Source organism: Lepisosteus platostomus, chromosome 7 (assembly GCF_059453375.1).
Source record: "Lepisosteus platostomus isolate fLepPlt1 chromosome 7, fLepPlt1.hap1, whole genome shotgun sequence".
NCBI classification, from domain to species: Eukaryota; Metazoa; Chordata; class Actinopteri; order Semionotiformes; family Lepisosteidae; genus Lepisosteus; species Lepisosteus platostomus.
The window spans coordinates 7,768,299-7,783,777 of NC_142617.1; the positions used below are offsets into that span (position 1 = coordinate 7,768,299).

General features: G+C 35.2%; 1 protein-coding gene across 27 annotated transcripts in view; it reads left to right on the plus strand.

Moving 5' to 3' along the window:
* dlg2 (discs, large homolog 2 (Drosophila)) overlaps positions 1–15,479 on the plus strand; it is a 277,129-nt gene that overhangs the window by 212,887 nt on the left and 48,763 nt on the right. For all 27 annotated transcript variants that reach the window (XR_015940025.1, XR_015940024.1, XM_088639000.1 and 24 more), the window contains 2 exons: positions 4,136–4,292; positions 6,253–6,355. Coding sequence is in view for 25 of the 27 variants with exons in the window: in XM_088639000.1 (XP_088495126.1) it covers positions 4,136–4,292; positions 6,253–6,355 (260 nt within the window). In the remaining 2 variants the exon portion in view is untranslated. The remainder of the gene's footprint in view (positions 1–4,135; positions 4,293–6,252; positions 6,356–15,479) is intronic.

Genomic DNA, 15,479 nt, shown 5'->3' on the forward strand with positions numbered 1-15,479 from the left:
GCTGAAATTGTTCAAACACTATACTTTAACTAGCATGTTTCTGAAACCATGGACTGAATGTAGAAAAAAGTGTAAACAAGCAAGCACATCAATTAGGTTAACTAATTAGAACTGGTGATTAAGGGTCTAGTTTGGAAATAAAACCTGCATACATAAGTGACCTTCAAGACCAGCATTGAGAACTACTGTACTGTACATATATAAGATAAGAGAATGTTTCTAAGCAAGAATTCAGCAATCAGAATTTTCTTGCTGATGGACAGGGTTTTTAACTATACTGTACCTAGAGCCAGAAATATAGTTTGGAATTTAAATATCAATAAAATATACTGTATATATACATTCACAGGATACTCTTTACTTCAATCTCATGTTGCATATGATTGCAGTCTCAATCAGCATAATTTTTTTTATGCTGAATTCTCTGACTGTGCCACTCGACACTGTATGACCTGATTGGAGGTACTGAACACATTTCTCCAACAGAAGTAGGGCACTCAGCTGGGCTTGAGATAAATAACCAGCAGCCCACTGTTTAGCCGAAAAAAAATTAGGACACAGATGACAAGAGGCTATTTTTGTTTTGTTTAAGTATAATCTTAGAAATAGCTTGCAGAGTTTTTTGAAGGGTGAAAGCTGGTTAGTAAGTAGGAAAATAACCAGGTGTTTTTAGTGATACTTGAAGGGAGGATACACACTCTGGGTTCTCAAGAGCTAAGGAAAAAAATGCTAATCATTTTCTCACTTAAATAAGTCTGTCATCCTGTATATCGTGCAATACTGAGATCAGTCTCAAATTAGAGAAAAAAGAAAAGTTAGCTAATAGTTAATTTGTCATGATTAATAGCTTGGCTTAACAACAGTTGTGAAGAAACACACCTACTGTATCTTGTATTCCCTTGCCTTTCTGAAAGTTTAGTTTAGTGAGTTACGATGTCTAATGGAAGTTGAAAATATTAAGCACCAGTTTTCACTCTTTAAAGGTCAATTGCAGTGCCTGAATTTGGCCTTTATGAGTTTTAAAGGTCGAGATCTGTCTATAAAAGGTTATTTTAAAATAAGTGCTGAAAATATAGACAATGCATCATGTTTATTTTGAGTTTATGACAACTGAAATTGTGGAAGTAAAACTAAATGCTATTCTTTGCCTAAAATGTGTAATTTATTCTACCTACTATTAAGAAGGCATTGAATTCTTTGTTGGAACAGTAAACTCATGCATACAGTTAGTAAATGAGCTTTTTTATATTTTCCTGGCTATATATGTTGTATTTTTTATTGTTAAATGTTTTTTTAGTTGCTGTACTTTTCATCAACTTTGCTGAATTGGAAACGTCTTTTGAGAAAATCAAACCATAGTTGGATATATTCCATACATGTAGCTTGTAATTTATGTTCTTGTCACGCCCTCTGCAGCCAGGGGGCGCTCCTTCTCTGCCCTGTCCCTAGTTTCCGGTCTGCTGTCCTTCCTGTCCCTCTCTTTCCCTTGGGCTATATATTTCCGGGTCTTGCACTCTGTCCTCGCTCAGCATTGATGTTCGGATGTCCTGAGACCCGCCTAGCACCAGGGTGCCCCACGTCCGCTCCCTGAGGGCATAGGTTTCTATACGGCATTCCTGAACTCTTTGCACTATGAGCCCGGGCCTTTTTCCCGTCTCGCCGCTACGCATATGGGTCTTTTTCCGCTCTCCTGCTCCCCACGGTTAGTCCCTTTGGACGTCCGTGACAGTTCTATTTTGATGTTAGTATGTCTTGTGCCATACAGTATGTAAATATTCCCATACTTTTAAAAATAATGTGACTACAGTATTTATGGACAGACATACATCATAAATATAAATGTGTGTACAGTATGCATGTTCATTTACTGCATTTGTTTTCAGTGGGTTTTTATTAGAAGATATCACTGCCTCAGAAATTGTGGTTGTACTGATCTGTCACTGAAAAGTGATTTATAGAAATCTCTAAAACTTTTAAGCAGTCACAAAGGATTCTTATTTCAATTTAGTACCGTACTCAATAATATACCATCTGATATTGGCTGGTTTCAATTATTCTGCTTACCTGAACCCCTTTTAAGGTATACTAATTAGAAGAAGTGAGAAGTTCCTTTTGAATCTGAACAAAATGTCACCACATTTTCAAAATTTCAATAAATAACATACACTTGAAACTTTTAGTGTTAGACAGTTCAAGAACTAAATCTTTGTGATGTTCATGGAGTCGTTACTCATGCTTTAATGACCCAAACCTTGAAGGGGACTCTGTTTTGGCTTTGACAGTGAAGGTGTTTTGTTGTTTATAGTTATTTTCACGTTTTATCTTTGTGGTGTTTTCCACTTAGCTTTTTTTTTAACTTTATAGTAACTGTTTAAATAACAAGGGGTGATTGCTACTATAATAAATATATGAATACTGTATTTGCCAACTATCATTCTCATGCTAATTTCCTAAATCTTAATGCCATCTACTGGTGCGATATTGCAATTGCACTATTTCTTAAAAAGGAAATATTACCCATCATAAACATGCTTGAAATGGTTTTTTCCTGTGTCTCTGTTTTTCAGTACTGTGCCTAATATTTTTCATTCAGTTTAACCTAATTATCTGTAATTTTAGTAGTAGACTGTGTTTAAAAAATGGTAAGAATATATCTTCTAAAGGAATGGAAAACATATTTATCTGAATGGTTCAAGATTACACATCTTTTATTAAGTATATTTATTGCTGTTGACAATCGCTCTGTATACAACATATACTGTATACAATATTCTTACTTTGTGTTAAATTGATCCTTCACACAGTTCCTACCGTATGTAGTATGAGATGTGAAAATTGATGTCCAAGATAAATTTCCATTTGTGACATTGCATTTTTCATGCTTCAGGTGCAATACAGTATTTCACCATTTCACTGTTTTCTGTGTGACTTTCCTGTGACACCTGGCCTGAAGCGAAGCATAGAAACACTATTTTAAATGTAAACGTTTTTCACTGGGTTTGATAATGACTATAAAGTACAGATATACAGTACAGTACGTCAGCCAAAGTTCACAATGAAATACACGTTTGCAGATGTAAAGTGAATGGAGCTAATGATGGGAGAAACCGTTGTTAATTTTAAATTGGAAAAATATCATATGAAATTAAAGGCTTACATTCTATGTGACGCATGTAGCTGTTTCTGGGTAGGAAAGCTGACCTTCTTTAATGAGTCTGTCCTGGATCAGGTGCACAGATCCGCAGGGAAGAGTACTGGTTGGAGTCTTCAGCTGTGCAGGGGCACTGGCCCATTTAAATTGACTTGGCTTAGGGAGGTGGTTGAGCTCCAAATTTCAACAAGTAGGTCAAATGAGAAATTCCAGAACAGGATCTCCAACAACATTCAGTTCTACAATAAATTCCTGTACTGTAATTGGGGCCATGCTTTGGGTGGACGGCTTTGAGCCGTCCTGTTTAACTCAAAATTGATCCACTTCCCCTTAAAGCACTCATGTTTTTTCTTTGATTTTTGAGTTAAGTACATATTTGGAGGACTAAACTGTAAATATATTGATTAAAATGTATATTGATAAAATACTTCTTCTAGAAGAAGTCTAGTTGTGAAAATCCCACTTAGAAATTAATGTTGTGCAGTACACAGCAGGATTCATGTCAGTGGCATCTGTGTAACCACTCAAGAAAAAGCATAAACTTGAATGTTCCACCTAGATTTCTAAAAATAGGGTGGCTACTGGGTAAAGATGAAGGTTTTTTTATATTTGGCCTAGTTAGCCTTACTAACCAACCTGAGTCAGGAGTGAGGTACTCTGCATTCTCCTTTGACTACGGTCTTGAGAGCACTGTTTATCAGTGTCCTGGGCTATCAGTGTCTTGCTACATACAGTATGAACTTATCACTCTATGCACTGGGAGTGTTTTCTTCTCTGCCTTTGTGTGTACATGAGATAATAGACTGATAGAGCAGAGAGAGTTAATTCTGTATCTTAAGGAAGAATAAAATAGGACAAATGGTATTTAAGTAGAGCAATCCCCTGTTGGTCATATGCCACTGGTAGATTGTGCGGATTTCTCACTAAGATGCACAGTGGAGCAGACGCTTCTGACTATATGTACTATCTGGCATGTTTGTACAGAGAACCCCGGAAGATCGTCCTGCACAAGGGCTCAACGGGCCTGGGCTTCAACATTGTGGGGGGCGAGGATGGGGAAGGAATCTTTGTGTCCTTCATCCTGGCGGGAGGACCTGCAGACCTGAGTGGCGAGCTGCGAAGAGGAGACCAGATCCTGTCTGTAAGTCAAGCTTGGGCTTCTTCTAGGACTGCCTCACAAGTGCTTGAAGGCATGGTTTTCGTTTGTTTTCCCCCCTAATCCTGTACCTCTTTTCCGTAGCTATCTCAACTTCTTTTACTCTTTACTTATTTTTAGAAGAGTGTTAAAATATGATTTTTTTTTATTTTTGGTGTTATTGTCTTACAGAGCAGACGCCCTTGTCTGGGGTGACTTACAATATATAAAGTCAAACCCAACGACGGAAGAAAGAAATCATTCAAATACAGTAGAAAAGAAAAAATAAGCAAAAATACAAATGACAAGAAAAAAAAAACATGCCATATTGCATATTGTAGCCACATTATGTATTGTAATAGATGTACTATGTATAGTTATATATAGAACTATCTGCATGATTATGGAAGTAAATGCAGTTTTAATTTAAAATTTGACATCTTGGGAATCATTTTCTTGGTTAAAATTCCACCAGATGGCAGCATTTGTCTTTGAGTTTATCAGCCTTAAAATGCTCTATAACATGATATGGATATTTTTCAGCTCTAACAAAGGTACATATTATTGGCCATATTTTTAGAATTGTAATATGGTGTAATAAACGTAGATTTACTGTATATACTACATAATGGTATACATTTATACTATATACGATTGGTCAAAATGGACACAGAAATTATTACTTAAAATGATGGACAAATTAGTATTTTTATGACTTTATATTGTGTTTTATTAAATTTGTTTTAATTTTACTGCTCAATTATTATTCTGCTAGAATGGCAAAATTCCTATTCTTAAGATGCAGTTGAAAAATACAGCACTGTTCAGAATACAAATTACAACTGCAGTTCTGTAGGTGGTGCTATTACATTGGTTTTGTACATGAATGAAGAGGAGGACATGACTGCACAGAAATTGTCAGTTCGTCTTCTTCCTTTATCTCTTATTTGGCTTGTCTTATTTATTTGTGAAATTCTAAAAATTCAGAATGAATAAAATGACAAATGTGTCAGTGAGGCCTTTTGCACCACATCCTTTTAATAATATGACTCTTCCACTGAATAATACGTACTGTAGTAACCTTAAGATCCTTTACTAATCTTTACCTTACAGGTATTTGTTGAGCGACTCTAGCTGAGGGTAAAGATATAGCTCCCTTTATTAATCACATTACAACCTCTTCAAAATGTCCCTGTAAAAGGTCTTTGATAAATAATTCCTCTTTTCATTGGATAGGAAAGCTGATTTAAAGGAAATCAAACTCCTTTTCATTACAATCAAAGCATGCCACTTCAAAGAGGGAAGAGCAGGCACCCTTGATTAGAAGTAGCAGAGGGGGCATGTCAGTGCTCTGATTTCTAATAATGACTGATCTGCATAAAATTGTTGGTCTCAGTGCCCAAGCACAAGCTGCCAAAATGGGTGACAGCTCAGGCTCAAAAGGTGTAGGAGATTAACCCTTTGCATTATTAAAATCCTCCTCAAGAGACGTAATATTTCCTCAGTTGTACTTATTGACGTACTGTAAGGAGGTCTAGGACAAATGTGACCTGATTGAAAGTTACATTACATGAGATTTTGGGATGCAGTGAACAACACCAGGATACCTTAGGGAAGGGTTTAATGGAAAATTGAGATACATATCATTCCTGTTTACGTTTTGAAATTATGGCAAACAGATAAGTTAAAATCTTCAAGATTGTATTTCAAATGTTTGGACAACTTGGATGCTAAGAATACTCTTCTGATCTTTTCAATCCGTCTTGGTCTGTCTCTGCCTATCTGCCTCCCATATAGTCTATGATATTATTAACCTCTTTTCAAAAACCAAAACCTGAGAACAGACACAGTCTGTGTGTTTCTAACTGATTCCATTAATCTTGTTGTTTACAATTCTTGCAGCTATTGAGAATCGATGGAACTGCAAGATCTGTTGTAAAGGAAGTGTGTCTTGAACTCGTTTTAGGTAAATGGCATAGATCTGCGAGGTGCTACACATGAACAGGCAGCAGCAGCTTTAAAGGGAGCAGGACAGACAGTGACCATTATTGCACAGTACCGGCCAGAAGGTAAGTAAATTCTTCCAGCACTGTCAAACACTGATTTAGCTGTCCAGCACTGACACAACCCTATAAAATATAAAAAGGAAAAGGAGTCAAAAGACATTTATACAGTTTTTGCCAGAAAAAGAAATCAGAATCCCATGGTAACACTGGTTGGTTATGAACTCTGTAGATACTGTTGCTATTTAAAAAATTAAGCAAATGAAGTTAAGCTAAAAATGAGTGGTTATGGATAACAAAAGGAAGACATTAAGATAATCCATCACATTTCTGGATACTCTTTCTGAAAAATGTAATAAAATACAAATTTTAGAAAAAAAAACACAGGTTTTGATTTTATTTATTCAGGGAAATGTACTTTTCAGATAGATAAGATAAAAAAAAGTTTTCAAGAAAAAAAATAATTTGACCTATTAACAATTGTAATTGTAAGTGTAAGATTACACTGGCTTTATTCTAATAAAAGACATTGACTGCAGGTACAGTAGTACACAGTAAAATAGCTACTAAATAGGATAATGTACTATAATGTGCACATTTTGCAATGTGCAAAATTAGACTATACTGTAGTCTTGACTTTTTCAGCTGTCTTGTGTTGTGACACTACTCTGAATTACTTGAAGAGTCCATTAATTTGTGCAAGCGGCTCTGGTTATGACAGCCTGGAGAGTTAAAACGGGTCTCTTCAATTATTTGGAGAAGAGTTGAAAGTTTTCACCGTTGCATGGGCATGTTGCCTCTGCTTCTCTTCTTACTGGGGGGCAGAAAACTCCTGGCACATTAACAGATGGAGATGCTGGCCTGGATAAAAATGTTCAAAAATGCCGTCCTCCATCGATCAAAAGGACACAGTGAAAGCTGGGGGGGGTTGTTCAGTTTTTTTTCACACTGATAAAGATTGATGAGAGCCTGGGCTCTGTGGAAGTGTAATAGAATAGCTAGTGAACACAAAGCGAATCATTCACAAGGGAAAGGGACAGCTTTCCTGGCAGTGGAGGTTGACCTTGAGCTGAAGGAGTCGTGCAGATTTCGTTGTGGGCACCTAAAATGTATGTTGTAGTTACAGTAACTGTGATATATTCTTGTATTTCCATTCTGCATCCTTGAAAATGTATACAGTATATCCAAAAACGTGAGTCAGAAAATTATTTGAACTAGGTTAAAATGAAATCTGAATCGTATGCATACATGGTGTATTTTGCAGCATTTCAATGCTATAAGGACAATAGTTATTCTAAATCTAAATCAGGTTTCAAATGAACTAATAAGATTTGGAGATGGAAATGGAAAAACCAACAGAGGTAATGGCTACTGTGAAAACAGAGCAATGCATCTGGGCAATTATGTCTCATGCTGCTACAGCTGCCACCTTTAGAGTCAGTCATATTCCCCAAAGAGACATATCTATCTGCAGACTCATCCACACATATTCATCATATTCCAAGTATATTTCAATGATTAACACTAATATAGAATGACTGTGATCTCATTTTGGATTCAAGTCTCTTGTCCACAGTTATGTTTAGTGTCTGGCTGAGAACTTATATTCTGTCTGTAGACACTGGATGTAGTGAAGAAATTATAGTCTTAAGTGCATTTATTGACGTCAGTGTCAGACAGCGGTAAAAAAAGTGACATCCTTCTACAAGTCTGCTTAAGAAGTGAAAGCTAATGCAGAGGCAGAATGCAGTGTAAATTAGGTCCCGAGTTCTCATGCAGGTGAAGTGTAAATGGAGAAAAATGCAGGCGATCAGATGTTAACGTGCAGAACTGAAAAATGGGCAGAAGGTGCTGTTATCAGCACAGCAGGAATGGATGTGATGTAATTGGTTTTACTCTTGAAAGTAACACTGTTCAATCTAACTTAATCTAATGCCGCACTCTTCAAGGAAAGTTTCCTCCAGAAAGCACTGTACAGTACATTAAAAACATAATACAACAGATAATATATAAACAACTTATACGCTGTAGTAATATATAAAGTTGGCTTCCCTGAACATTTTGAGGGGAAAGCCAAGGTGAAAAGGTGGGATTGTATCTAGACGTAAACGAAGGATAGGTGAAGGTAAGCTGAAGAATAGCAGGATTTTGAACACAAGTTCAAAAAGGAATTCCAGAGAATGGGGGCACTGACCTAGACTAACAACAACAAATATTCACATATTTTTACTTCAGAATAACAAGTGTTGTAGGACCAGCTGAGAGGTAATGTTATCACAACTGGCCAAAAGAGTGGAAGATGTATTGTGTTTTGCATCAGATGGACTCAACCCAGTGGTTACTGGAAGACCAATGAAGAGTGAATTGAAGTAGTGCAGACATCTAATGCCAATAGCATATCAAAGAACCAGTTCATTAATGAAGTAACAGAAGTTGGACTGGCTCACTATTTGAGGCTCTGGCCAGGAATAAATGTATGTTTAATTAACTACAGAAGTACAACTAATTAGATTATGGTTCTGCATAAGCAAGGCAAGCTAAGATGTGTGATTTGAATACTGTAATTTCCTTGTATGAACTCCATATGTATTTAAATTTGAATATATACACTAATACCAAAATATAGTTCATAAAAAAAGTGAAAGCATAAAGAATGAGCACAGTTTTTGGTCAGTTTGCCGAGAGCTCCAATTTGTTTATAGATATACTGCTTGTGTAGTATACACTTACAGTATACTGTATAGTGTAGATTCAGCTGTTTGCTCTCTTCAAGCTGTGGGGCTGAGGAGTATCTCTGCATTGCAGTGCCGTCTCCCTACTGCTAGTGTTGCAGTCTAAAGAAAGTACTGTATGTACTGTAACTGCATTAAGGAAACCCTACCTTTCTGTTGGCGCTAAGAGAAAAGAAGGATAATGATTAACAATACCCCAGTCCCAAACACCATTGCTTCCTCTAACAGCAAGCACTCAGCATTTTTGAGACACAAATGTATTAAATAAAACATTTATGAGAATAGTTCATAATAACAAAACATTCGGTTTCACATTTTGTTTGTTACAAGAACTTTTGTTGGCAAAAACTACATTGTAATTAAAAGAAAAAAAAATAATACTGTGTAAAGTTAAAAGATTACAAGCTTTTGCAAAAGCAGAAAAAAATAAAACCAAAATGAGATGATATTAAAGCTCGACTTGATATTGGAGAATGTGCTGTGTTTAGAATAAAAAACCTATAAGAATAAAGATTATACTGCATTCTGTACCTTCTCAAAATTGCTTTTGGTACTCACTGCATACAGTACGTTAGAAAAAAATAAATTGTCATTCTCCAGGAAGAACCACACCACATGGTAAGCTGTAATTGTGTAGCTTTGAAGAACAAATGACAATTTTAAGATTCAGAGGCACAAACACTCTGGGGCCTCTTCCCTTTTTAATTGATTTAATTGATTGATTGAATTTGTTGAAGGCCTTCGTCGCAGTGCTTGATGAACTTGAGAGTTGCTCAACGAACTCGAGTTATAAGGAATATAATGGAAAGTTGAAGTTCATTTAGGGCATGTCAAAGACAGGCAGTGTTAACTTGGCAACGAGACCAGGCATGGCATGCATCCCAACCAGATGTAACCAGAAAGCAAATCTGAGCTGACAGTTTGGCTTGGTTCTGCAGTCAGTCATGGGGTTTCCCATCTAGAGCCACCAATGTTTAAGGGGTCAAAGAGTATCAGAATAGTAACAATACAATCATGAACCTTCATCCAGAACTTAGAGAACCCAAACGTTAGGGTTCAAAAGTTACTACATTGCTACTTAACATTTTGTTCTCAATTTAGCTGTTTGTTAAAGTACACAATATTTTGGACAATATGGATGATTTAATATTAATATCCCTGCAACTTCCAAATTAATAGTTTAAGATATGTAGTTATGGGATTACAATTGTACTACCATTAAGAAGTCATTAATATATGTTATTAAATAATTATTTATGTGAACTAATTTCAATATTAGAATAATACATTGTATTATTAGCATTATATTCATGTAACAGTTTGCTGCTTTATTTTTATATTTATGTTCCCTTTAAAATATATTAAAATGTGGTGGTTATTCCACCACTGAACTCACACAGGGCTACTGTAGGTAAAACATTGCCCAGGCCACAGACTGAGCCATAAACAGTAAATCTTTATTGTCAGAGCTCTTCCCGATAGCACTGAATCCTGCAAGCCCCTAAACTGTTTTAATCCCCGGATCCCCTTACTAACTCTATTCCCCCACACCCAGCCCTACAAGCAATTAACCAGTTAACGTTCTGCTGCAAGGAAATTTCAGGTACAGTTGAAGAATTCTGTAGCTTGTGCTGGATTTGTAGCAGCGATCTCAAGGTTATACAATTCCGTCTTCACTTGAGGCAGAAAACTTCACTAGAAGAGCTATTCAGGACTCCTGGTGTCAACAGCAATAAAGTCAACTGTAGCTGGTAACATATTTTTTAAGTTTTAATAGACATAAGAACATGCATACTGTAAGTTGTAAGCATTTGACTTCAGGGGAAGATTTGACTGAATTGCCTTTTTCAGTTTAAATACGTTGTTGAGATAATTGTATTTTATCTGTGCAATGACAGTGTACAGATAGCGTTTCCCCTTGTGTATTAAAAGGTCAGTCTCAGAAAACCCAGACAAAAGCCATAGAATTTGGTTTGAATGGCACTAGTGGTGTCTAGAATGCAAGTAATTTTATTTGCCTATGTCTGACCTTTATTCTGTGTTTACCATATAAAACCTGTAGCCATCATCACTTCAAAAACAATAAGAATAAAATGTCTTGTCAGTGACATTCTTGACCTCCAGAGTAAAAGAACATAGAAGCCTTACTGTGGTACTTAAATGTCAACAAACATTGGGATTAAATTATGAAGAACAACACATGATAGTATACGCATTTCATTATTTTTCCTTTTCTAGTCAGCACCAAGGATTTATGACAGGTAGATATTTGCCAGGTAGATATGTGAGCTATTATTCAGTCTTATAATTTCATAGTACAGTACCAATGTACAGTAATTTAAATTTCACATTTAGAATGTTTTGTTGAGTTCCACATCTTGTATTGTATTACTTTTAAATGCAACTGATCTTTTTGTGCAGATTTTAAAAGCATTTTGAGACTGATCGCTTAATATATTATTATACGGTCTACCATCTGTGGAGGTAACTTTGATTAATTAGGACAATCATGTTGCTTATTGGATCAGTGGTAAAATAGCTTTATTGTACTTAAACACTGTGCTGCTGGCCAGGACATTGATCCATAGGCTGGGTGTAGTAAGACAACACAAAATAAAGCAAAGCCTAGGGACACCATATACTGTATTTTCTTTCTCGTGTCTCTTTCATTTTCATTAAAAAAATGTTGAAAATTAATCCTGTTAGGGATTAGCTGAATTTGCTGAATCATGGTCATGGTAAATCATTAATAAGGAAACGCCAGTAATTTAAGCGTAGACGTTCTTGATAAACCCTAGAGTCATTTATGATATAAGATCATAATAAAGAATAGAAACTCTATTGAACACTACTCCTTTCCTCGTTCATCTCATTTTCCATAAGGCTCTAATTATTTTCTTAGCAAGTCAGTCTGCTCCTGCTCTTGTCCTGATCCGGCAAATTTCAATGCTTTCATTATGCATTGAGACAGAGGTAAATAAAGGTCTTCTGAGAGATATTTCACTGATAAAATACAAGGAACATGTACAGTTTATAGTGATTGCCCTGTGCATTTAATAATGTTCATGATAACACTGTTGGAAACTTTGAGTCATCCGACCTCTGGAGAACATACTGTATATGATACAATACATCATATTTCTATGAATGTATGAAAATGTGATGCTTGCATGTTTTTTTTCTCTGAAAAAGATTTAATGTGCTTTAGTGTGCAGTACAACATAGTGAGTGAAAATTTATTGAAATAAAAAATATACATTTGTGTGAAGTGTCTATGCAGAGAAATAAAGCTGGGCTTAGTAATGTGCTTGAACTATAGTAGTTTAGTGTTTATTCATGGGTTAGTTACTGTATATGGCTATACTGTAAATTAACTGTTTTGTTTGAAAAACAGAAGGAAGAAATAGAACTATTTATAATACTTTGTGACGCCACCTGAGTCAGGGTGATTTTTTACAGGTGGGTCTAGGTAAAACACGCATGACAACCATAAGGTAAAAAGATAATGGTCTTTTATTTTCAGTGTGAAACACAGAAAAACACAGAAATTGTGACTCACAAACAAAATCCCAAACTTCTCTTTGAGCTTCTAACTAGACATCTTTGTGAGCCCTCTTTATAATCTCAGCTGGGCAGCCAAGCTGCTTACTGGCTCAAAACAAAGTCACTCTCTGAGACTCCTCCAAAAGCTCTTGTGTCCAAAACTCACAGTTCCCAGTTCTAACTCTCTCACACACTCTCTCAGACAATCTTATTTCCCTCTCTCCCTCTGGTGCAGTTTGCATATCATAAGTTTTGCCTTCTGTCTCCAGATAGCAGATTTTTACTGACCTCAGCTACAGATTTGTAAAAAGTAACCATACCAATTGTCTTGCACCAACAGGTCAGATGACTTAGGATGGAAGGTCATTTCCCACAACTTTTTGGGGAATGTCGTTGTGATGAGAGCTATCTTCTTATCTTTTTTGAAAAGTTCCTTTCAAACAGCAATATGAGTTGATACTACTGTCAATAATTTATGAAACTATATGAATAGGTTACTCCTGCATTTGAAATCCAAGCAGATACACAGATAGAGATACAAAATTCTGATTGCAGTCCTGTGCTTAATTCATATTTAGGAGTAGACTTAGAACAATGCTACAGTTCTTTTTGCTTTCATGATTTCCAATCAACTTGATTATTCTCTAAACTTTAGAGAATAAGTTTCTGATACTTGTTATTGTCTGAAAAAAACATTTAAATGTTATCCTAATGAGATACTTTACAGTGAAACTTTGGGTACACTGCTGTGTAGAATATTTTTGATCCTGTACTTACATATAAATATGCTTCAGATTAATATTCTGTGATTAAAGACAGCACCTTTCCTTATCCTGCATGTTTATCCAGTGTTTATCTTGTCACATTATACAGGGTTATCATTTGCCTACCTTTTCAAAACTCCTCCCGAAACATTTCTTTTCATTATGTACACACATCCAGAACCACAATGTCATTGCAACTATTAACAGTGCAAATCAACTCTGAATGCATGTGTTGAGTGTTTCTTCCTGCCTTTTATGTAAGACCAGGTTCTGTGAATGCACAGAAACCTTGCTTTTTTATGTGATGTGGAAATTGAAAAAGTAGAGTAGGAAATGGCTGGTGAGACAGAGAATGATAAATTGCACTGTCTTGTCAAAAGCTGAGAATACAACGTCCCATTTTATTTATACAATGATTATGTTCTTGATACGGCTGACATTCACCTGTCCTAAATGGTCTTACTTTGTATGAAATAAAACATTATTATGTTGCACATTTTATCTGTACTGTATCCTACTAACAATTATTGGGCTACTTAGTATAATATCAGTATAGTACTGTATAAGTATAATATACTATACTGATATTATAATAATATACTGTATATATTAATGTCTCTGTGTATGAATTATAAGTCTTGAATATCGAGATATTTATAAATGCAGATAGTTCAGGTACTGTACACCTGAATGTTTTTATATAAATTTTGATTTTATAATGTTATATTATAACATTATAATATACTATAATAAACAGATTAAATATTTAAGATTTTCTAATATACTTTTTGTCATTTATTGTTGTATCTGTTCATTGGGTAGTACATTTTATCAAAATTATCCTGAATTGATCAAATTAAAAAAAATACCAGTATAAAAATTTAGCCATAAAGAAATCAAATTCTGTTTACTGATTACATAAAATCATTTTTATGTAGCTCCATGACCCACTTCTGCTTGTGGTCTCATCAGAAGCCAGATGTCCAGCTAGCAATAATGAACTTGTGTCACTCCTTATAGTTATTCGTACAGTACACCGTTAATGAAACTCCTCCAAGTGTCTGGCAGGACAGGGGCACTGTAATAACCAATGCAAAAATGCATGTCCATAGAAAGGGCCCACAAACTGGATTAAGTAATTATAGGCCAATAGGTCTTACTTCTTTTATGTGCAAGGCTATGGAATCACTAATTTAAACTAAATTAGAGTATCATTTCATTAGGAAATTTAGTTTTCGTTTTTCAGGAATACTCTTGACAAAATTCATCATAAAAATAAGTTGCAGGCAGTAGGCATTCACAGTAATTCATGTACTACTTAGATTACAAAGTGATTAATGGATCGGAAACAGATGGCACAGGTAAGAGGTAAATGCTCAAATTGTAAATGATGTAATTAATGGAGTACTGCATGTATCTGTATTGGGACCACTGTTTGTCCTAAATCATATCAATGATCTGTTGTTGCTGGAAAACTAGTAAAGTTTGTCAATGATACCAATCTAGTAGGAAGTTGAAGATACAAAAGGATTTTAAAAACACTTGGCAGATATTTAACATAGAGATGTACAGATTGTAGCATGCAGGAAGCAAAAACAAATATAAAATGTGAAACACTGAGGTTGAAGAGGCTAATTATACAAAATACTAAGTTTATATTGACTCATTATTTACATCTTCCAGGCACTTTAGGGAAGCAATAAAAACAAACTACTGTATATACTGTACCCAAACATATACAGTACAATATAAAGTTTGTTTTTTATTGCTTCCCTAAAGTGCCTGGAAGATGTAAATAATGAGTCAATATAAACTTAGTATTTTGTATAATTAGCCTCTTCAACCTCAGTGTTTCACATTTTATATTTGTTTTTGCTTAAACAAATATAATAAAGTATAATTTAAATCACAATTGTGTTAATACATAAACTGTCCTAGTAAGACCTTTATTCATTTAAAATAATGTGTATAATTTTGGTCACCAAGATTTCTTCTCTATAATCTTCTCTAGAACCTTCTCTCATTTTTATTTGTTCTTATGTTCTTAAAAGAATATGTGAGTTGCAATTACTGCATGTTCCTAAAGTGAGAGCTGTTGTGAGATGATTGAATTTAACTAATTTGGGAATTTTGAAGGCTAACAAAGCCTTA